Source organism: Anopheles coustani, chromosome 3, assembly GCF_943734705.1.
Source record: "Anopheles coustani chromosome 3, idAnoCousDA_361_x.2, whole genome shotgun sequence".
NCBI classification, from domain to species: Eukaryota; Metazoa; Arthropoda; class Insecta; order Diptera; family Culicidae; genus Anopheles; species Anopheles coustani.
Window position 1 is genome coordinate 7365128 of NC_071288.1, and position 25032 is coordinate 7390159.

Consider the following 25032-nt stretch of genomic DNA (forward strand, 5'->3'; position numbering starts at 1 on the left):
GGTGGCTTACATGGTAAATGATTTTTGATTTTTCCTCATCCTTTTCCGCAGCAGGGAATCGATACGCGTGGACGGGAGCTCGCCGCCTGGTAGGGGTTTTAAAATGTCACCGACATTTGCCTTTGCTGCTGGCTGGCGACCCGTGAAGGTGTGCGCCCATGGACGAAGGATAGACAAATAAGACCCGGGCGCGATCCCCGGGTAGCGTTCCTTCGCTTTCGCTGCCGAAGCAAACGGTGGTGGTGTGGAAATTTATGGCGAAATTAAATTTAAAGGAAATATAAATTGTGCCACTTTTTCACCGATCTTGTAGACACACACACACACACACGCATACGAGCGTCAGGACATACCGCAAGAGAATTGGCACCGAGGAGTCAAGGGGGCAAACGTGGGGAAGCTTACTTGATAGGTTGAAATTAAAGAACGAAAAAAAAAAGAAATATGGTGGAAAACATATAAAACCATCATTTACCTCCAACGACATTCCCATAAAAATGTACCGTCACTTGTCTTCCATCGTAATGCATAAATAAATAAATAAACTAAATTAAATCATAAATAACTCGGTGAACGAACGAGAATGAAACAAATATAACGACCGAACGTGAGAAATAGGAGTTCAATTTGGAAGGAAAAACTCGCTCGAAGCGCTAAAAGTTAGAACCAGTTGTGAAATGCAGTTCGACTCAGCTCGTCAACTCTAAACTGCCACCGTTCATTATCGCTCCGTAGTCGTACACCTTCCCTTCTTATCGGCGGCGCTTCAGTTCGACAAGGGTGCGTTCGGAAAGGGCAAAAATCACTACCCAGATCCCCTCGCAGCCGAGCTGGACGATGGAGTATAAACATAAAACTAGACGAACGTTACTTTTACGGTCGCTCGCCAAGGATGCCAAAGCGCAAGTAGTACCTCGCACGTACTGACGCTCGTCTCAGTGCAGTCACTTTTCGCGTCACGTTCCACGCAGTGAAGGATGTGTATGTTTTGTCCCCACCCCCCCCACTCGGATTGGATCTTTTTGCTCCGGTTCTACAATTTCGCTAGAGAGTGTGTGATTTAGTTGTCGCGCACCAACTGCTTGGGAAGCACAAAAACAACGACGAAAACGGCAATCAGAAATCCTGCCCCCTCCACCTCCCCCAATCCTCACAATGCACCGTGCGTCCAATACGGAGAGTGTACACACACAAACGCAAAGCGGGTACTCCTGATGACAATACGTTCCGATCGTGCGCTGCGTGATATGACAAGTTTGAGTGATAAATGTGCGAAAGATTGTGAACCAAGTGACAGTCGTCGTCGCGGTGGCCTGCGGGTGGTGGTGGCTTGGGAAATCGTTGTGCCCGCGAGTTGATGAGGTACATGAGGCAGTGGAAAACCGACGCCGGCCACGATGGAGGCGCCTGGTGGCTGGTGTTATTGCTACACGATTCTGGCGAGCTTTTTGCAATTCTAGCGAATCGTGGCTGTTGACGGTTGGTGCTAAACATAACCTCACCGAGCGACCCGCAGGGGGGAGCTAAAAGGGGGAAGCGGGAAGACCGTACGGAAAGTGAACCTCGGTGGAACGAAGCTAGAAATATCTGTTCAGATAGCAATGGCAGATGAGGACGAATAATAAAGCGTTGCAAATGGGGGGGAAGCGATCGTGGGGGTGGTGCATACAAGGGATGCAAATAAAATATGAACAAGAACAATCGATACGTTAAGCACAGTCGGTTGCTCGGAGTGTAAATGCAGCCTGTGCAAGAAGTAGAACTTCCAACCGGATATTCTAAGTGCGAAACCGAGAGAGAAAGGGAGAGAGAGAATAATAAATAGCATGAGCATCGTTTGGAAAACAAAATAAACGAACGAACGAAGAACAACACAAGATCTAGTCTGGTGCTCCGTACAGGCGAGGTCCGAACAGCTCGAACCGAAGGCTCCACCGAAAAGCTGGATAATTGATAAAGTTGAGGATAATTAATTTCAACGTGCCGAAGGCTTCGCTAGCGGCTTAAAACCGTCGAGTGGATCGTGGGATGGAGGCAGGCTAAGCATAATACGATTCACTGAGGCCGAGAATGAAATAATATAAATTGTATATACTTACGTGCTGAAGCTGTTCGCCGGCGTGCCAAGTGCTTTCCGTCGGTGACGCTTTCGTCCGGATCGCTGCCTCAGGGCGTCAGTGATGAGGTATTGATTGGTGCTTTTTCAATATGCCAGCTCATTATTCCGGGCATTCCGGGAAATTAAGGCGAAATGAAGTGTAATCCGAATGGATCCACGGTGGCTCGGACTTGCCACTGTTTAGTTGTGTAGGTTGAGAAAGTCGCACCAGAAGCAGCGTGGTAAAGATTATTGGCCGGATTTCTGCCCTTATGTGCGGTTGAGTGTAGTTGTGCGCGTGTGTGTGTGTGTGTGTGTTTGTTTGTATTTATGTATGTTTTCTTTCCCTCGGAGGGAACATATTGTCGTCGACCTTTTTGCAACAAGTGAGCCCCCCGATAGGCCGCCGGCACAGGGGAAAATGGGAAAATCCGTACCCGGAAACCAGCTGCGCTCGTTTGCGGCCAGTATTTTTGCCAGCCACACTCCGCCCGGCTTGAGGCCGCCAGCGCGCCAAGGGTAGGGATTACAGGGTGGACGAACGAATCACGGCCCTTTTCGGTGGTGATGGGAAAATGGGAAAATGGAACGTGAAAGCAAGGAGCGTGAGCCCTTCGAGTTCGATCCGATATTGGAATTGGAACAACACGGTGTGCCGGTGGCATAGTTTGCTTTGTCAATATTTGGCACCCGAGCGGATTGGCCGCAGTTTATTGATGCCTCACCGAGCCATGCCCCCCCCCCCCCTGCATTCGCTATCGGGAAAATAAATTGAAGCGATACAATTCAATTGCGTTGTGCGGGGGGTTTTTTCGGCGCTGGACGTCACAATGTGTTGGCAAAGGTACCTCCGTACTGGACCTACCACCCCGTTGCTTCCTGTTTCCCCGGGGGGGTTTTGTTCCATCCGTCGCATCCGGCCGGGCGCCGAATTAGATCCAGGCGAGTGGAACCGAATTTGAAACAGTATAAAAATACACGGGTGAAAATATATACAGTTTCCACTCGGACACAAAGGGACGAGAAACAATACAACCAGCTCGTTGAATGCAGGCTCAAACTCGGTGCGCATAAAAGCCTTAAGGTCTGAACAAAATATAAAAAAAAATCTGACGCGAAGAGACCGGAAGAGCCTGTTTTTTCCATTCGTGTTTCGCTTCCACATCACACGAAACGCTGTCGGTAAACAAAATCACAAAAAATCATTAAAAACAGGATCACCATAGGCCAGGCAGCAGCTTTTGGGTAAGTGGTTTCAAAGCGTGTGGCTCTTTTCATCATTCCTGGTATTCCAGCAGGCCAGGCGTTTCGTGTGATGTCCGAATACACATCCCAGGAAGTGATGATGATGTAAAGCACACTTTAAAAGCTGGCCATTCTCCCCCCATTGCACCATAAAGCCTCCACGCGTGTCGCCGGATTACGCGTTGGATGAGCTGAAAAAGATGAAAAGCCCTTCAGCCGTAATCGTTATCGCCCATCGTCGACCGGTGGAGTGTTTAAGTGTGAGCCATTTTTGACTAACGCTTTCGCTCCTATCTTTCAGTTCGGGCGTTATCTTCAAAACCGGGCTCCACAACCATCGCTTTTGGGGGCATTTTGTTTTTCTAATTCACGCAAGTTTAAACATCCGTTCTTGGTGGTGGAAGCGAAACGTTCGCTAGGAACTTAAACGACAGAGTCGCACAAGTCACGGCCGGGGTCGGCTGGGACGGCGGTTTGACGGAAACGGCTCCCAGAAGAGTTTGAAGCCTGACATCATCGCAAAAGCAAAAACGCCGTCGTGTACGTTGACGTTTCGCTGCGGACGAAGTTTTTCGGCGTTGACGAAAACTGCAGCAACATCCTCGGTCGGCATTCCGTACGGCGCGGAGCGGGGCAAAAGCGGCAGCTTCCGAAAGTGAGCCAGTCTCCCCGCATCTCCACCGACTCCGCCGGCCACTCTGCCCGCCTGTCTGGATGCCCTCGAGGGCGCAGAGCTGCTTCCGGCAACTCGAGTCGTGTGAAAACGGTGTGCACTAGATACTTTTCTTGTACTTGTGCTGTCCCGCTCGGTTAGTTTTACCGCCGACCGCTTTTACGGTTTGTGTCACAACACTTTATGTGTCCGTGTGTGTGTGTGTGTGTATGTGTTGGGGAAGGAAGGGGAGAAAGCGGGACTACACGTTTCAATACCATCCCGCGTTACCGTGTGACAGTTTTCGGCCAGGTTTTGAGTAGTTTCCCTTTTTTTCATTCAGTTTCCTCCCCGTTTCTTTTCCGTTTACCCACTACTCGGCACTTCAACTTCGCACGAAACCAACCCGGCGAGTTTCCCGGGTGTCGGGGACTGGTGGACAATTTTCCGGTCCCCAACTTTGCGCAACACTTTCCACGAAGGTCCGTGTGCGGTTTCCCCGTGGCGTACGACTTCTCACGGATGGTGGGAGCAGCGGCACGGTGGGCGACGGACGGTTTGCGAAGGTCGTGATATTTCATTAAATTTGAAACGCTTTCCATGCCCTCCAAAGTCGGAGTTTTCCGGCTGAATCCGACCGGCTGAACCAGTGCCTTCCCGCAGTTGAGATTTGAAGAAACGAAACGGCAGAGGCAAACAAAAAAAGGACATTCCGTAAGACACCGCTCGGAACAAACAACAATCCGGACAAAACACAATCAACACTCATCAGCATCTTTCTCTCTCTACTTCTCTCTTGTCCTCCTTTCTTCCACTGAGTGTTTGTGATCTCAAGAGCCCTGTGCTTTCGTTCAGAGCTAAGAAGAAAGTAGAAGAACCGACTGCCGGTACGTTTTTAAAAGAGCAATATTTGTCCTTTTTCTAACGTACTTCCGGGCGCCTTCATATAGCATTCAAATTATGTCCTCCGTACTGAGAGCACTATGTTTCATTTGTGTACGTTCCTTGCCTCCGCATTCCGTTGGATTTGGGGATTACGGCCTTCGGTCGGCCGAGCAACAGGACGGGACAACCCCGGACAACATTCCGGACGGGGTTTATGTCTGGCGGCGTTTGAATTGGCTCCATCACCGCACAACTTGTTCTATCCGGTGCAGATAAAACCAAAAAAAAAACGGAAAAAAAATCAAATGGGGAAAGAATTTCCACCGTACCGTTGCTGGCTACAATATTATCCCGGAAAACTCGTTCACCCTTTGCTTACCGCAAATCCTTTCGCGAAGTATTTTCTTTTTTTGCTTTTCCTTGCCCCTTCCTTGAATATAAGTATTAAGTTTAACCCATTTTGTGCTTTCAACTCATCCACACACATACACACACACACACCCGAATACACCCGTCGAGTTCCTTGGTGGTAAACGGATCGGGTTTGTCGAATATCAGCCGTCAAATAGCTGTCGGAAAGATTGATCGATCGTGGGTTCATCGGGAGTCGGGCGCTTTTCCTGCATCGATGGTGCAACAAAATTGACGATGAACAGAGGAAGTTCGGCCACGGGGGAGGAGGAGGAGGAGGAGGAGAAAGGAGGTGGAAGAAATTTGTGAACTGCAAAACGGTGGATGCAACCCAGATGCACCGCGGGTCGAACTTTTCCACTGATGAGTTTCCGAACCCGAACCGAAAGCAACATGAACTCCATCGAGTGGCGTCGGTTAAGGGCCTCAGCTCAATGTGTATGTGTGTGTGTGTGTGTGTGTGTTTGGGTTGGGAAAGAAAGTTTTTAAAATCAAAAGACCCTTCGGGAGTGTGGTTGCGCTTTTCGCCCGCCTTCAGTCCACCACCACCTCATTCCCCATTACGAACCGATTGCTTGGTGCATTCGCGCTTGTGAACGTTTTTCCCCGAGCTTGATCGACTAGGATATTTCCCAGGAGTCTAATCAAGCCGGAACATTCATTGGGTGAGTTGCTATCGTTTTTCTTTACCTTTTTTTTCCAGTTGGTTTTGTTTCCGTTTATGCACGGATGCCTTTTTGGTTGTTTTTGTTTGATCAACTCGTCTACTTCCAATCTCCATCAAGCCACACATACACACACACATTTCTCGGTCGCGCTTTCACTCCGTCCCTTACTGATCCTTTCCAGTTCCAATTAATACGTCGTCGAAATCAGCACCATTCGCCCGTTCTTGCTGATTCAACGACTTGTTGAGGATGGCTCCAAACGCCCCAAATAAACTCCCTCCTCCGTTCGCACTTTCACCCGACGGTGAAAACTGATGGAAAATCGCAGCGCCTTGTGGCGACGTGCTGGTGTTTGAATTTTCCGCACAATAGCATCGCGGTACGAAATGACGCGCGCCCGAACCGCATGTACCGGTGGTTGTTAGGTTTTTCTTTTGGTGCTTTGTTCGAGAGGGTAATTATAAATTATTCAAAGAACACTGGTTTCTCCCGCCTGCTAGTGCTCAGCTGGAAAAGCGCCCCGTCGCCGCGTGTGTTTGCTCGCACCGGGCGCCGCGGTGGAAGTGTATTAATAAAAACGCCTCAAATCGGGAAAACTCGCCTGATGCCCGAATAAACGAGCGCAAAACCATAATGAACACGCCCGCCGGTGTTTTCCTCGCGCGCGCTGGGCAAAGGAAAACGGGCAAAACCACCCGCCAAGATGGCGGTACGTTAGCTGGTGATAATGATCATGGTTTTTCCCCCACCCGCGGGCGGGCACCCGTTCTCTCACCCGCCCGTAACTAGTTCAGGGCGGACCGAGCCCGCCCGTTGCGGGGTCGATTATTCCGCGAGGAGTTTTAATGGGAATTGTTTGTGAAGATGATTATGACCAGAAGCCCCGCGGCCACCCGGGGGGGAGGTGCGGAACCGTGGGAAGCTGCCGGGGCCGTGCATCGCCGAAGAAAATGGTGAACGCAAAATCCGGGGCTTGCGAAAGGATCGCAGAAACTGGTTCGGACTACATTTCAATGGAACGGATTTTCACGACACGGCAGCGACATTTTCCTTTTTACCGAGCGTTTGGTGAAGCATGCCCTTCCGGGCGGTGGGACGATGTGGGCATAAAGGGAGCATATTTCAACGCCTCGGCGTAAGCTTATCCATTGTCTATGCTGGCGCACAATAATGAGCCAGAAGGATAATGGGCAGCTCGAAGATTACACCGTACATCATCGGATGCGCCAAAGGTAATTGAAACCGAAAAAGGACAAACGCATCAACAAGCTTGCCATTGACAAACGGTGCCCCATTGGAAGGTCGGAATAATTTGATTACACTTTTCACCGTCCATTTGTTAAGCGAAATAAGAGCAAACGCACAGAAAGACGGAAAACTGCCCGCGGAGGTCAAAGGAAGGGCAAAGCTGGCGGCCGGCGAGGTCTGGGGTCTAGTCAAAACACCTGAACTGTGACGGTTGATTTCGGAAGGACCCGAAAAGATCGAGCCACTTTCCACGAAAAGCCATTGCACAAACATTGCGTCGGCGTCGGGTCGGGTGCGGGTTGGAAAAACAGTTCCAACCGCGAGCCACGGACCGGGGTTTTCGGTGTCTTATTGTCTTTCGTAATGGAATTTATGGAGTGTGTAAAGACCACTTTCCATTGCCGTCCGACAGCGGCTCAAAGATGAAGATGTATTTAATTATGAAACAGAAGCACCCGTCGAGCTGAAGCTTTTGCCTATGGGCTCCCTTTTTTCGGTCCAAAATTTTCTCGTAACTCTTGCTTCGATTTAGTTTCGTTTGAAATTTTCTCGGAAAGTTAAATTTGACCCAACATTGAAGCTATTTTGGTTAGCGCAATGAAGCGTTACGCACGCAAATTCCGCAAACGAGCGCAAACCAGACGTCACCAAAAGTAATAGGTTTATCGTCATCGACAATATGTGGCCCGGTGGAAGCGAAGCGTACCGAGTGTAATTCGCTCGCAATCGAGGTTACAATATGCGACCAAATTTACCATTCCGGCATACAAATCATGGTCCGGGTAAAGAATGCATCTTTCTTTTCTTGCCCCGTGCGCAAACACTCCATCCGAAGCAAAACCGGATGGGGTCGCAGTTTTACGAGCGACGCGTCGGGCGTTTTATGGATAGTGAAAGTGTACCGATGCTCCGGGGGTCGTCGGGAGTGGAGGTGGAGAAGAGAAATAAAGGAAACACCGACCCAACCCAGTCCAACGAGACCTTCAAATGGGCAAACCATCTTGACCCGTCCCTTGAAATGGCGCATGTTTGACACGCGGCGAGCGGCAAAAGATGGGCAAATTATTGCCTTCGGTATTCCGCAGGAACGTGCTTCGGTGGGAATTGGTGTCTGCTTGGCCCGGTGCCGGTACCATCTCGCTCGCCCGTTCCACTTTGTGCCACGGGGAAACGGGGCCCGGGTGGAAACCGCAGCTTGAAGTGGAAATTTTACCGCCCTCGCGCCAAAGTGCCTACCGCGGGCGAGGCGTCGTCGAGTGTTTGGGAAAACAACCCCACAAGAGCCGGCGGTGAGCGACGATGGCTCGCTCGCAAATCATCTGCGTCATCTACGGGAAATGGTTGCGACTGCCTGACCCCCTCGTTGCTGCCCACCCGACGGGACGTTGGGTGAAATGTAAATTAAACATTCAACATTGATGGTTTTGACAGGTTCACTTCCCGAGTCCCGCGCACGACTGCTGCGAGAGCCAGCGGGAAAACCTCAATCCGGCCGGGGCTGCAGTTCTCGGCGGTTCTTCTTGACAACTCCCGTCATCTCGTTGCGCGTTGCGCGATGTATCTTGGGCGAAAGATTTTATGCATGCTACCGAAAAGTTCGGGAGGGCTTCGGAAACAACAAAAAAACCCCAACCACGCCCGGCGTACGATGGCACATTAGGGGGGCTTTATGATTATGTGTTTACATTTACACAACGAGCTTATCTCTTTATTTGATGGGACCGCGATTTTCCTATCGCGACGACTGCAGCAAACGGCTTCGTGGCGCGACGTGACACGGGCACGTCACTTTTGGCCAGAGCGGCGGGCTCGCGATCCGATGGGAATTAGCATAATTTACGAGCGTCACAGTCACGGGCATGCCTCCATTATGCATGATCCCTCTTCGCTCCCCCCCCCCCCTTCGAGTGTGGCCCGCGAACTGCACTTGGCGCGGCTGGGCATGTCATTCTACACCCTACAACGATAGTTTTCTTTCCGCAGCCGCGTGTCGTTAACATGCCGTTCTGCGGAATAAATTTAGAAGTTGCTTTTATACCCCCGTTTGGAGCATTTTGAAACAGCACTAGTTTAATGTGCGGCTCGAACGACAAAAACCGGTTCGAACGAGAAGACTATCGATTCATGGCGAGGGATTTGAAAGAGGATGCAAGAACGGATAAAGAGATAAAAACACACACACGCGTGCGAGCTCCGGGACGAGTTGTTTGCGCTTCAGTTCGGTAACATTTCAAACAAATCAAAACAATCGATCCTACATACAGAACATGCAAGCAAAAAAATGAAGCAGTTGCGAAAGGAGTAGGAGAAAATCTAACGAGGAAAAACAAGGGCTCCCGAGTTCGCTAGAAGAAAAAGATATGCTCGCTAATGCAGAAGAAATGAAAACACACTTCCCGATCCGCTTCCGTGCAAAAGGGGTGGGCTGCATACAGATGCGGGGACATGCGAGCCACCCGAACGGGCGCATAAAGGTGCTTTTCTTTTCCGTCTCTCCAAAGCCCCTCCCGAAACACACTCTCGAATGAGTGGGGTGATGACGGAGCGTGGAAAAACGTGTACCATAACACTCACAGTGCGCGGCCAAATCTTTGCCTTAGTGACGGGGCACAAAACAAAACGCCGCTTTCCCACGGAAGCGAGGAGAAGAAGAAAATCAAACCAACAAGGTGAACAAGTTCAGTGTGGGGGATGGGGAGGGCTAGGGACCGCCAGGTGGCAAGGGCAGAGGGCGCTATATTTCTTGATTTTTCGGAAACAACAAGTGATTGTAGGCACGTGAAGAGAGTAAATATGCTAGTTTTTCCGGCCGGGCCTCATCGAGCTTAGCGGTTGTTGGCGTTGGAATCGAGCATGCCGGGCGAATGTGGAAAAACAGACACACCCACACTCACACACACAAAACACACACACACACACACACACACACACACACAATTGGCATAAGACGGAAAAAGGCTTTCTTTGAGCCGTTCCATCGAACGTCCTAACTGGGTGGAAATGGGGCGCAGAAAGGAGTGACAAGCAACGTGGGAAAGCGATTGCATGGAACAGATTTTCCACCTCGGTTTGCTCTTTTCTGTTCTTTCTTGCGTTTGTTTGTGTGCGCGTCTTCTACATCCTGCGCCTGCAAATCCGTGTAAGCATTGTCTTAAAGGCAGCGAGAGACAAACGAGGATGTATGGGCGCCACAATGCGGGTGCGCTTACCATTTTCCTTTTCTGGGCGAAACTTTAGAGCCTCCCTGCTTATCTCGCGCGTTTCGATCCATTTCCCCTGCCCTTTTCGGCAAACCCATCCTCCGTCCCAAAAAAAACTTTGATGAAGAAAAGTGTTGCAGCTTCCGCCTGTTGATGGTTTGGATCAGCTGCGTGGAGAAAAAGTGAAAAGTAAGGCAAAATAAAACACCCTCGCCCTCCCCCCCCCCCCCACTCCCCTTCGCCCCCGGTTTTGGATAATGCGAAAGTTTTCGCCCTGCCTCAGCACCACTTTGTAGGCCGGCGCCGCGGGAAACCGATACTTTGAAGTGTGGGTGGGTTTTGAGGGGGGTAGAGCGCGGGAAAACTTGCTTCCGGGAAGGAAGGATGACTCTAGTGGCTCATTCGCGCTTGGTTCTCCATGTTTTCCATGGCTTGATCGTTCTTTAGGTGTGTGTGAAAACAAGCAACCCTGTCTGTTGGGACGGAAAAGTTGTCCCACCGATTCCCGGCCCCCGGGGGTTTGTTTTCCCGGTGCGGCGAGCGAAAATCAATGAACGTAGTCTCCCACTGGCACTTCTTAAAACCCCATTCTTCGCTCTAGGGCCGGCGGGAAATTGAATGATTCACTTGAAGTGGACGCCCCGAGTGTTCCCGAAATTCGATTATTTCTTCTCCCGGAACCTGTGCGCCCCAACGAGGCCTCAGGCCTTCAGATTTCCCTCCCCCAATGCGCACCACTGCTCGTTCGCTTTTCATAGGCGTGCCTCTTGATTTTTATCTGTCGATTTGTCTAACCATTTGTAAGGTAATACTTTGATTTATAATTCAACGTAGCAATTTTCGAATCCTTTTCACCAGGAAAACCAGTTGACGATCCCGAAGATGAGGAGACGGTTTAACGTTGAATCAATCCATCCATGTTCAGAACCAGTTTGCAGCCGAGAGCTCCTATTTCGATGTGAACATAATCCGGTACAAATCTCGGCCTGGGCCTCAACAAATCTTAGCCCCTCCCAACAGGGGAAGATGGATTGGATTGGAAGAAAAGCGCGGATGAAGATAATATCTTTCGTTTGGTGATCCGCTTATCCAAGTGCCTCGCCGAAGATTAACTCCACGAAACAGTCGAAGGCATTTCCACCACAAAATAATTTCAATGAAACTTGAAAGTGCCGAAGAGGTGGAGGTGTTAATCAGCTAAATACTAACTATTCAATTGTTTAACATATCTGCGGAACATAACATTCATAATGGGGAAAATCGATTGTTTCTTCCGGCACCGAGATTCCAATCGTTAGCAAGAAAGTTTCTCCAAGGAATCATTATGTATCGCATCACTTCCGCCGACGGGGAAACTTTATCTCGGCCATGCAGAACAATTCCACCGCAAAACAGTGGCAGATAATCTCGAGTCATTTGCAGCGATGGGTAAAGTGCTTCGTCAGGTCCCTGTGCTGGCTTTTCCGTACAAAGCTTTTCCGTATGAACGTTCCCCTGCCGGTCCCCCAACGGGAGAAGAAGTCTCCAGTTGCTCCACTGAGAGACCCCAATTACGGCTCCATTTCCAACCGGCACACAATGAACAGCCCGAACGCGCTCGCTCGGCCAGCAGGAGTCCCTAAAGTAGGTGGCAGCAGTGGAAAGTTTTTAATTAGGAACGCTAACATTCAGTCACGCCTTCACTCTTCGGTCAGCCGACACCGCTCCCCAAAGAAGAGCGAGGATTTTCGAAAGACTTTTTGGGGTTTTCATAATTTCGGCACACCGAGCACAAATTGAGTGATAATTGCCGATAATTCGAAAAACTTTCCCAAGCCCTTCCGGGGGGAGGGCCGTCCCTTTTCTCGAACCGAATGCGCCGGCTAAAGTGGGCAGGAAAAACTTCGATAACTTGTGACAGTGTACACTTATACTTTTCTCCCTTTTTGCTTTTCCCCGCCTTGGGGAACCCTTCGGAAGGAAGCCGGAACGGGAAGCTTGCGATTCGATTGATTAACAGTTGAACATACTTTTCCCTTGCAAGCAATCTCTAGTGAGCTTGTTTTCAAATAATTCCCCGACTGCGGCTTTCTCGCTCGCAAACCCTATCGCCCAAATCAAATAACTTTGCTGCTGCGGAGTTTAATGTCTCGGAATAAAATGCAACACCACAGAACGGTCCCTGAAACCGCTGGCCAGATTTAACTCTGCAGCAGCACGGGTTTAGGGATGCCATAAACATAAAACGATTTTCCTCGCGCCGGTTAAAGCACCGTTCCCGGTTGAAACACCCCGACGGTGTTGCTTCGTCGACCGAGATGGGGGCCGGCACTCGGTGGAATTGATACGGACGGCATGGCACCGTTTGCACTCTTGGAGGTTATTATGTGCTAGGCAAATAATAATCTTGATGGCAAACTGAAACGGCGATGCAACTGGTCGCCCTTTGAATGAACCGGCCTGGGGAAACTCTGGTATGTGTGAAGAAAAGCTTGCTTGGGTCCTGATGAGGATTGTAGAAAGAAGACACGTTTGATATGAGTAATTCCCAGGAAACAGATATGCTTTAGCGCAAACCATCGCCGGGCTGGATAAATATGGTTCGCCACGTTCCTTTACGAGCTACTGCACTCTTGCGATAAATAAACATATTCTCATATTAAGCTCGCAATTATAGTTATTATAATTCCGCAAGCTCGTTGCAGAGCTCATCTCAATAACTCTTAGCGTAGTCACTGGCGGAAAAACGAATGCGCCGGGAAGTGAAATCCCTTGTTCAGTCATTCCACTGTCCCAAGCTGCTATTAATAAACTGTACTTTTGGCACTCTTCTGCAAAACTCCAAAAAAGCCGTATGTAAAAAAAAAACAACTAAAGTACACTGACTAAATAACTTCCCGAAAGTTGTTCGACGCGGGCACGCGTTAGAATAAAACAAAAAAAAATAAAGAAAAACCCGTTACCATAATGTTACAGATAAACGGAATGTACTCTCGCGATGGCGCGATGGTTCCCTGCAGAGGGAAAAGTTTTACGGGGAATTACATTTTTATTTCCCCACCGGCGACAGCACACGGTGAGCCGACGGGGCCATGGAGAGAGGGGAAGGGGGGGCGGAGTGCGAAGTTAAAGTTCAACTCCCAAGACTCCACTTTCGGAATGAGCCACAAAAACACTTCTTTATCCAATCTTAACGAAGTTTGCCGCGTCCTGCCGCGTGTTGTTTTTACAATTGTGACTATAAGCAAATGGCGGAGGAGGAGGAAAGGGAGGTAGAGAACAGGAGGAAAGGCTGCTTTTAGAATGGGAAAATGGAAAAACATCCTCCTCCCCCTCTTCGCAAGCCGCTCACCGGGAAGATTGGGTGGAGGAAAACTTTTTCCCATATGCGAGCTTTCGTTCCACTTTTACCTGGTGAATCATTTTCCCACCGACGTCCGTGGCCCGAGGGCGTTTTCTTGGAGCCGTATGTCGTGTGTTTTGCTTGCTTACGGACGGAAAATAATGTCCCCGCGTGCGATGACGTCCCTCTCTTCCTCCCCTCTAGCTTTCTCGTCCACGGTACGTTTTGTAGGATAGTTTTCCATCGCACACATATTTTAGCACGCCTCAGCAGGCGCCGCCCGACGAGCTGTTGCTTCTTGCGCCCAAGGTGTCCATAGTTTGGATGTCTTCGCTACGACAAACACTGCATCAGCCGTTTCGCCTCGGTACGAGGACGGGCTAGTAACACGGGATCAAATGCGATTAAAACCCATGTTTCCAAACCGTTTTTTCCGAAGATTTACACTCTCTTTTCCCGTTCCCGTTCCACTGGTTCCAAGCGACTTCTATTTTCTTACGATAGATACGATTGAATGGTCCGGAAAATTTGCACCAACGCACACACACACACACTGGCTGATGAGACGGAGGATGTTTGCACCAAGGGTAAGCTGGGGTGTTTTTTTTTTCCCCCATTTGTGCTTCTTATGTGTTTGTTTGGTACGGACGAAACGAACAGAAACACACTGAATCCGGCCTTTGTGTCCCTTAACGGCTTAACGATCGGAAAAGTTCCGGAAAGAAAGCTAAAAAGAAAACAGTCGACCGATGTCGGTCCGGAGACGAAATCACTTACCGTAACGTCCTTTAGTTTAAGCAACGCTGGCGCAAGCAAGATGGCGGCTCTGCGGGGCAGTAAAGTGTTGGATAATAATTGTTTATTAGTGTGTGCTTCATACGTTTCACTTTATCGGGGCACCGTAAACTTTTTCCCCATTGTCGTTTGTCGTTTTGCTTTTTCCTGCTGCTGCAGCACAACTCTAAACCAAGTGGAGATAATCCCGTGGAACAAAGAAACCCATGTTTGCAGAGTAAAATGGGATGGACTTCTGGAAGCGTTGACCAGGAGGGTAAAGAAAAACGGCGCCCGGGTTCCGAAATGCTCACGAGCCCATCCATCAACAACATGCCGGGTGGGTGTCGAAAATGGAGTAGCCCTCTCCGGAATTAAACCCAAGCGAAGCGTAACGCAGCGCAGCATTAAATTAATATTAGGCACTTGAGCCTGCCCGAAAAGGGCTTGCAGGACGGAGTTAAATTAAATAACAAAAAAAAAAAGGGAGCAAAGAAACGAAACGCAACGATTACTGTGAGCAAAAAGTGTTGTGGAAATTAACCAGTTCATCCGATGTCCGTTGATGGGGAACCTTTGTCTCGTGACGCACCGCAGAGGAATTGCTGCTGTCCGCACCGCAACCAACGGAAGGATACCTGGGGGGGATGTTTCCATGTCATCGATGTGGCCAGGTACCTATTCCATTCGCTCACACACACACATACACCGCACAGGAAAAACGGAGAGGAAAGCACGCGGTGGTTGATGAAATAAAAAACGAGCCAAATTAAATTACTGCTCACCTAAGCATTAGGATTTATGGGCCAGCAAGGGTTTGTAGGTGCCCCTAACGGCGATGACGACGACTTCGAGTGCCAAGAGCAGTGTTTGCAACCGAGCGGAAAACTGCCAAAGACGCACCAGACCTTCCGAAAACGGAAACGGTGGGGTGTCGGTGATGAACTTCACCTTTCAGTTTGGAAAATAGGAGAAAGTGTGCGAGGTGAAACAGGAAGCAAGATGGCGAAATACAAAATACGCGCCAACGGGGAGGGGGGCCAATAAAGCAGAACTTACTTAATAAATGAACATTACTTTCCATTTGTGGGGAAGGGCGTTTCGCAGGTAGCGCACGCCAATGATGGATGGCCGAGGGCAACGCTAACAAGCCGGCTCGAGGGGCGCCAGAATTAATGGTCCAGTACGTTCTGATTAATTTCCAATCAGACTAATCCAGGGCTCCAGAAGATGGGATCGGGATTTCCCGGGACTTTCCCCCTTCCCCGCCCCACACGCGTCGGAAGTGGAGGAATTGAGTGTGAAAGAACCCACGCGGCCCAACCCCGACGAGGCAACTTGGTAGAAAAGACAAAGAGTCCCCCTTTCGGGCGCCACCGCCGCCCCAGCCGCGGCCGACACAAAACACATCCTGCACCATGAGCGAATTAATCTTGGCTTCGCCTTTCACCCGAAAAGCTAGAGCGGTCGGTGATGTAACCGCTTGATAATGGGCTTCCCGCAGCAGGGTTTGCTGCCGAGAAGCACACTAATCGAGCACGATAATACGCACAATTTTGGATCATTTGTGAGCGCAAGGGAGGGGGGCGAAGTTTGGCGGGGGCGCGCGCGCGCGCCGGAAATGGACCATCCTTCGATACATCCTCCATCCTCCTCCTCGTTCCGAGCGAGCGGTGCGGTGTGTCTTTTGTGTGGCGCAAAAAAAGGCTATCAATCCTGGACGACGAGTTGTTCGTCGAGGCTGGCAGGCACCCGCAGGATCGATTTTTGCAATCTACTCCTAATGGGAGTAGCATGCCATGGCTTTTTTGGGAGCGAGCTGCCGAATGAAGCCTAGGAAAAGCTAGGCCAGCTGGGGTTTTTTTCACGTCTGTTTGGCCGTTGTCGTTCGTTTGGCTCCGCAACTGAGCTCGCAGTCGTCGAGTGCAGGGGGGCTTCCCGGGGTGGGGGAGGCAGAAACCCCTCCAAAGAAAGACCATTTACTGGTAAATGGTTTCCTCACCTACCTTTGGGCCCCTTCCCCCTCCGGAAGTCTCTTTTCTCTCGGTCCCTGCGATGGGGTTGATTGGAAAACTGTTGAGCGAGAGGGAGTGTACGGGTTTTTCCTCCTGTAGGTTTTTACACCCCGGCACCCGCTCAGGCTTCCTACAGCACAAATGAGCTTCAGCATAAAAGTAAATCTATTTTTTGTTTTTGCAGATACTGCAACAAACGACCTCCCCCGGGATGGGTTGGGAAGCGAGCTGGAAGGTGATGAAAATGCGAAGCCACAGTGTCAGAGCCAGCAGCTGAAGGCAGGAAGTACGCAGCACAACGTACGCTCGAAGTGTGTGTGTGTGTGACCGACTAGACCACAATTAATCACGAGCACAAGGTGTTTATGTCAGACCGATGAGCAGCTCCAGATGCGCCTCGACCGCAAGCCTGGCATGCCGATAGTGCTGAAAACATCGTCATCATCATCGTCCTTGTCGTCGTCCTCGTCGTCGTCGTCGTCGTCGTACGTGTGTACATGTTGCAGTTGCAACCCAGCGGCTCCTTCGAGTGCATTCTTCCACTCACCACGAGGCGCTGCGACGATGCTGGCTTATGGGTACACGACCCTCGAGCAGCGTTTGAATAATGTCCCCCGCCCGTCGGCGAAGGGACGGCGTTTGATTACACGCGCACGGAAATGAACTACTCACGGGCGTGGTTCGGCCCCTTATCGCTGGCAACCAGTCGCCACCAAGCGAGCCGAAAAGCAAAAGGAAACCCCCCGGCGGTAAGTTGCCTTCGCACGCTCAATATGTTCGCCCGACCAACAGGTTCAGCTGGCAACCCTTGGGCGCGCGAAGACGGCGGAAGAAGGTTTGAATCGGGGGAAAAAAGGACCCGACCGGATACTCGAGTGGGGTCATCGGCAAGTCGTTCATCAGCTTACGCCCGAAACCGGAGCCCGCCGGCGGAGGCATACCACACGCTTCACTAGGCTTTTCCGAGAACCTCGATCAATCCCAGCGTCGGCCGAAAACCGACACCGGGAGTGAGGTGACTTTCTTTTTGTCTTTCAATGCGAGCGGCGATATTGGAATTTCGGTGCGTGGTTGGTCCCGCCCCGGGAGCACCTTCCACGGTGGCATCTTGCGAACGCCCAGGAAAACCCCCTAAGAACGATCGGCAGGAAAGAAAAAAAGACAGAAAGCTAACCCCTGAGTCACAGGCCGTCGTCGTCGTGGAAGCGGGAGCGTTTCGAATGGAAACCAATTGTGAGGATTAGTATCAACCTGCTCTGAATTGGAAATTTATCTCTCGCTCGGGCACAACGATCGGGCGACGGCGGAAGGGACCGATGGGAGGGGAGGCCGGACCACCCGCACCCGTTACACCCGACTGAGCTTTGCATACATTCCGAACTTCCGAACTACTTACTATTCCATCCTTTCTAGCTCGCCAGTTCGCCGAACATTGTCCCGGATGAGTGTTCAGCAGCCCGGGGAAAGTCGGCAAAATCGGCCACCGGTTTGAGCTGCCGAAATGCCACAACCACACACACACACACACATACATCCAACTCGACGAGGGTCATCATCGGGGCTCGGCACGACGGAAACCAAGAACCCGGGCAAGAGGCGTTGGGTTTCTTTCAGAAAGTGTCACCCGTAAATTTGATTTAGAAAGTTGCCGTCCCGGAGTTGGATGATACTTTTTCGCCGGATGCGATGGAAAGGGGAGGGGTGCCGACCGAGGGAAAGACTTTCCACGAAAGTTAAAAGTCATGGTGAGTGTCCCGGTCCGAGTTTTTGGCGGACAGGCGACCCCGCTGGGCGACACGATTGGTTGAAATGTTTTCACACGTCCACATCAGGACGCCGACAGCGGAGGACAGTTTAAAAGACAGTAACGGAGGGAAACAATGAGCTGAATTAAACATGATCCCCGAGGCGCGTTGGTCGTGCTGGGGCACGGCAGGGGCTCGCCGGGCCGGGAAGTCCTTTACGTGTTACAGCAGAGCTTATGCCACTCGGATCAACCGTTGGAGGACGCATTAACGAAATGGAGCTTTTAATGGAACCACTCCTTTCCGTGGCGACAAAAACCGATTACTTGTGTTCGCCATTGTGCAACCGTGTTTGTCTATTTTACTACTTTTTGCAGCATGTTTTTTTTAAATAACCAATCGCATACATCACACGGACAAGTGCGTCAAGCGATTGCACGCGGACACATTTGCATTCGCTAATAGAATAAATTTCCGATGGGACACAATTAGAACGACAAAAAAACGTTAATTAAAAACTGAACAAGAGTAAACAAACACCGGAAGGCGTTCATGCACGTCATGTTTGACGTAGCAAAATAACGCGACGATAAGCGACGTGTCGAATAAAAAAAAACCCCTTTGACAGTCTGTCTACTTTGATCCCAGCAAATGTGAAGACAAAGGACTTATCGGATAAGCCGGTCGGATTTTGGCGGCTTCCAACCCGCGAACCACAAATCGGAGTAGAGAAGAAAAAACAACTTTACGATCACAAAAATGCGAGGGAAGAAAGGAAAAGCCAGAGAAAAAAAATGTACATCAACCCCTTCCAGCGAAACCAATCTCGCTGCCAAAAGTAACCACCATAAAAAGAGGGAAAAGAAACAGCGCCTAGAGGCCACATAAATTTTGCGCCAAATCGATGCCTATGTATCTACTATTTGGAGAGCATTGCGAAGCAAACCCCCTCTCGTATGGTTGCTGCTCCGTGAAATTTATTTCTTGTTTAACTTCTTCCCTCTCGATACGGGATGGATGATTTCATTCGGTTTTCCCCCGAAATGCCTCCGGCTATGGACGATAGCGACACATACACACACGATATCGCCCACGTTTGTCTCGGCAGCAATCGACGCATGGAACGCAATCGAAGCGCAAGGAGTTGCTCGCCTCCCCCAAAGGGCCAAGAACACACTCAATCCTTACGACAGCGACGGTGATGACTGGCACCGGCACCGGGATGACACATACAACGGTACGCCCGGGCAGAAATCGGTGGGATTCCGGTGTCACGGTTCCGGAGAATGGGTAGGAATTTCATTGATTTCGATATTGCCGGATGTCCATTTGCTGTCATCGGAATCGTTTCCGTTGTTCCTTTTTTCTGCGCCAGCGTTTTGTTCTTTTCTAGTAACGTATGTATGGTTTGCTGGCTTTTTGCGAAGCGTACGACTTTCTCAAATGCTCCCGAAAGCGAATGTCCCACGCTGTGGTGTTGAAAAAGGGAACGTATTCCAACCGGCCGGCGAAGATTAGCCACTAAAGACCACTCGGATTGGTTTCTGGTGTATGTTACATTCTACGCTGGCTACGACGTCCCAGCCATAGGACGGACCAGAGATGTACGTAGAAGATGTTTTTTTTAACTCTCGTTCTTTCGTTTCATATGTTGTTTTGTTAACGAAACCCTGAACAGTATACTTTTACCACGCTTTTAGTTCTTTCAAAAATATTCAATTCTTATAAAAATATCCAATGTCATTCTTGGTTGTTGGTTCATGTCTTTTATTTGTCGTTGTTCGCTTCGTGTAAGATCGCAGGTATCTTTTGGGTGTGTGTGTGGGTGTATGTATGTGTCCTTTACCATACGAATTTACACGTGTATAGGTAGATCTATTGGAATGTTTTACACTTTCTCACTCCCACTTTGTCTGACTTTGTCCCTCGGGAACGCATTTTTTGTCTGTGTTCTTTTCTTTCTGTTTTATGTATTTTCACGTTATGTTTCTTATATTTTACCTTATTCATCTTCTTATATGATTTAAACTTAAAACTGTCGCGTTAGCACACTTTTACACGTTTGCTGACACGGATCCACCGTCACTTGTACTCCATTGACCTAGGTTAAATTCTAGCGTAATACTTTACAAACACTTCCCGTTCACATTCGACCACGTTCTTCTCGCGTCCGCTTTACAACCAACCGTTAAGTTTAGAGAGGTGAAAGTCTATACGCCCAGTGTTCCATCCTCTGTACTTGGCAAATTTGAAGCATCTTACAAAATATTGTACTCGTGATGTTTTGAATAATTTCCGTTTACCACATGTTTATCATTTTATCCGGCTTGGTGGTTGGGTGGAGCATTCACTCTTCAAAACATAACATAACGGATTGGCTCAAATAACGAATTCATCCTACACCTTAACAGAGAGTATTGATAACGTTGAGGTAACAAACGATAGGGTTGGAAGCTTTTTCTTTTAATTAAAGCTCATTCTTCGCACACCACAGCTTCTCCGGTTTACCTTTTGACTCTGATTGCCTTTAATATGTCTCACTCATCTGTCCACTTGTCTGTCATGGAGCCGTCACGCGGGTGGGGTAGTCATCAGAGCCTGCTTCTGGCTCGCTTGCGGACATTCCGACGGGTCCGGCCACCTGCGGCGACTTTTCAGCGCTGGACCTCTTTTTCATAGAAAAAGTCAAGCACAGACGGAACTCGTGACCCGTGCCCATTACCAGCAGCGTTTGGCATTTGTGTAGCGTTTCCGGCACGCCGGCCCCCTTACGATCCGCCCGCCAGCGTGCGCGCGATCCAGTGTGTGGCGAAGCAGCCGAGTCCTGTCAGGAAGGTGTCTAGAAGGATGCAACCAAACGCGGTGTCGGGGTCACGATCGCTGCCGTGCGAAGGCTCGGGAAGTTTGTGGCCCGGTTGCCCGGTATCCGCTATCAGTGCTAAACTGTTGGGCGTGGACCAACTGTGGAACAACCTCGACAGCCACGTCCCAATTAGGCTAATGAAATAAGACGTCTTGCCAAGGAAATCTGCTCGGGTCGTTGGGGCAAGGCGACCGGATGCCGAGGATGGCGCTGGGGGAAGAAAAGCAGAAACGAAAGTAAATGGATTAAAATTGTAAAGAACATCGTTCCTGTAGCTAATATTATGGACAAAATTAATCTAGGATCGGTAACGTCTGATCGAGGAATTTACTTCTTCCATTTATTACTTGAGGCAGGAATCTATCGTTTCGGATTACTTTAAATTTTTAAACAAAATGTTAAAAACATGAAACATGGATAATGTAACTTTTCGAGCAACATTTGAATCCCATGAGCTTCCACTAGGTACGGGTTTATGCAGTGCGGAACATCATTTACTCACCATCGTCTTTGTCGCTCATGAAGGAAAAGTGTACGCCATTGTCGCTGTTCGAGAGCACCCGCACCTGGGGGTAGTTTTCGTCCGCGAATGCCACCACCGACCGGCTGTACAGGTCGAAGATATGCGCGATGCATTCCACCTGCATTGCGAACGGAATGTGGCCATGAAATGAAAGTTGATAAAACAAACGCCGAGAGTTAAAACAATGTTCATTTGTACAATTGTTGGGGAGGAACATTCTTGTTCAGGCTGCAGAACTACTTCAACATTCAGATCGGGGGAATAAAAATGGCCACTGCACGTTGAAAACTGAACGATGAACTGCAAAAGCGGATCTTTTTCGCGCACCTGAGGTGAACCGTGAGTCAAAGTTAACGCAAAACTGTCACTCACTCGAGAACTGCGCTCGAACGGAGGTCCTAATGGTTGTTACTTTTGCTAAAACGCGGTGACAGTGAGAGACAGTTTGGTAAACAGTTTTATCCTAAAATTGAAATCAGGGGTTCGTTTTTTTCCCCCGTGCTCCGTCCTACTTAAGAACGGCCATGATTGCACGCCAACGTCACTAGCGGTAACTGACGTCGTGAATGGTGGCGTCCGCACCGTATTTCCCTCGAACCGACCACAACCTTTCAGGAAAAAAAAAATGGTGGAAAAGGAACGGAAGTAAAAACGGGGCAACGAAGCTACGGAAAATTATGAAACCTGCCGGGCCCAGGCTGCCATTCGCATACTTTCGATTCGCGTGCTTGTCATCGTTGCTTCAATTGACAGCCATTTTTTGGTGCATCGTCATCGTCGTTCCGAATGTTTCGAGCGCGTTCTGTGAACCATCGGTACAGTGAAATCAACGCATCGGCTGAGGCCCGGTTGCACTTCAGCGAAGCCGATGACAAATTTTTTGCACAGAACCATATCGGTGCGTTACGAAAAACGAAACGTTCGTAGCATTCGGACGGCATTATTCCCAAAAACTTCGCTTGCTGTTGTCAATCTTTTTTGGCCCATTGGCGTGGCCGGCTTGGTTCGGTTTCCGTTTTATTTTTCACATCACTTTATGGGCAGCAGGAATGCGAAGCAGGCCATCGATCTCAACATAACTCCCTTCTAGACGGTTCGCTAGCTGAGCCAAAACCGCACAAACAACCAAGTATTCAAATGTTCACGCCTAAATATTTCTCTAAATTCTGTAACCGGTTTCCCAGTCTGATTTTATTGCTACCAACGATTGAGAAGGTTGACCAGAGACCAGAGAATTCTAAACTGGTAAAGCATGCCAATTTATTGTCTAAAATCATGCGAACATGAGGCAAAGAAGAACACCGAAGATAATTCTGAAACCGATCACAAAGCGGATATCATAAAGATCAGCGATATGAAGGCTTATTTTGCTACTGGAGAACTCTGCTATATCGATGAAGAAATATTCAAGAAAGAGAGTATCGATAGCCAAACCAAAAAAAAATCGCACGATCGTCAGCAACCTTACTAACACTCGAACATTTGCCATTACCGAAGATATCTTCTATTGGACAGAAAATAACAGGCTAGTACTCCCCTGAACTGAGCTAGAACTAGCGTATTAATAACTATATTTCAATTTTACAGTAATATGATACAAAGTGTAAATCTTCATAAAGAATGTTAAAAAGCATACAATACAATAGTTCAGGCAACGTGACTTCACTGAATGTGGAAAGTGGTACGTGCTCCAGCTTCTACAGTCCGTGTGCCATCAACAACGGCAAGTGCCCAAAGAATACAATTTTACCTCGGAGCACGAGTGTTGTCTAGTAAAATCTGAACATCTATTTCAAATTCATTACTTCAGGCTATTTTAGGTTCAAAGGCCCAGTTGTGGAAAGTGGCTGAGAATGTTAATTCCATGTATCTACATTTTTGGCAAAAAGATTTTAGCTCGGTAAAAACCCCGTTCTATTGTATCACCTACATCCAATATGCGAATTGAGAATAAGAAGGTGAACATAAAATTGATTGATGGCATGATAGACTCAAAAAACATAAAAGAATTCATTTTTTCTTTTTTCGTTTCTGAAATCCAGTAGTCAAAAAGCGGGAATTACGCAATTATTGTAATAATTGCTTAATAAATGTATGCGATTTCAACTTTCTATTTGTTTTGTCTGCACTTTTCAATACGTTTTAGATTATTTGACTATTTATTCACTTGTAATATTAACTGATTGAACAGTGCCGTTCAGTCGATAAGGTAGACTAAAAAGAAGGAGGGAAAATTTAAGGCTTTTTACCGTTTTAGATCGTTTAACTACTTAGGGACTAGTAAGTACCAAAAAGCTTTTCCGTGTTTCATCCACAATGCAGTTCATTCTTTGCCTTAGAACGTTTAATAATCGTGTTGATAAATTCAGATGGCGTATGATGACGAATCGATTCGCGAATATGTTACCAACAGTGCATCCCAATTTTTAGCTACAGGCTGGATGTGGGTAGCACCCGTGTGTACACACGCGAAGCCATACGTCTCTCAGCGCACACTAGGTCTGGTAATGGACGAACTTGTTAGCAAAACTGTGAATCCGAATGAGGTTGTTGTTTCAAAACTTGTTCGTCTCGGTTCAAAACAGTCCGTGCCGTTCTATTTTTTCAGAGTTTTTCCAATTTTTGCAAATGATATGATTTCCCTCGCAATGTGAAAAACCTACATCTGGCCATAAATCACCGGAACTTGAGTCCCCAGTTTTTCAACCGATTTTGTTTGTTGTTGTTTTTTTTTCATTTCCTTTTTGCTCTGCTCAATTTTCCTAGGCCTCGCCACACTCGCTACAGCGAAACGCGATTGGAAACAGCTCCCCGCAGCGAACAAAACTCATTGAACTTTTATTTTCACCGCAGACCCCCTCCTAGCTTCACCACCTCTAGTCACTACCTTGCGTTTTTTTTTGTTGGTCCTTTTAGCAGGCAAAGCAATAAACAACTTTTATTCCGTAGTATTTCATATCGTGCCCCATACTAGCGCGCTCACCTCCATTCGTGATCCTTCTACCGTACCGCGGCCCCGAAGTCCAAATGGGGAAAACTTGAGAAAAATGGAACGGCTTTGCAGCGACAAGGAAAAAAACAAGAAAACCGGCAGCAGAGAGCCCGAACGCATTTTGGTGGATGATTTTCCAAATTTCAAATACATTTCCGATAACTCATTTCTCGCCCGGGCCACCTGGCGAAGTTCGGGTCCTTTCGGGCGCCCCCGCCCCGCTCCGTGCTCCCTGGCGTCGGCCCCATTTCGGAAAAGTGAAAGAAAATACGAAATGCTACGCAAACAGTACAACAGGTTCGGGCGCGCGCGAGTTCAACTTTGTTCGCTTACTGTTTTCTCCGGGTTTGGCCCGGAAGCTCCGGTCGGGCTCATAAATCATTCATGCGTC

At 48.9% G+C, this 25032-nt stretch overlaps 1 protein-coding gene across 1 annotated transcript in view; it reads right to left on the reverse strand.

Moving 5' to 3' along the window:
• LOC131260508 (uncharacterized) overlaps nt 1-25032 on the reverse strand; it is a 46108-nt gene that overhangs the window by 11958 nt on the left and 9118 nt on the right. The window contains exon 5 of the mRNA XM_058262250.1: nt 21629-21767. Coding sequence (XP_058118233.1) covers nt 21629-21767 — 139 coding nt within the window. The remainder of the gene's footprint in view (nt 1-21628; nt 21768-25032) is intronic.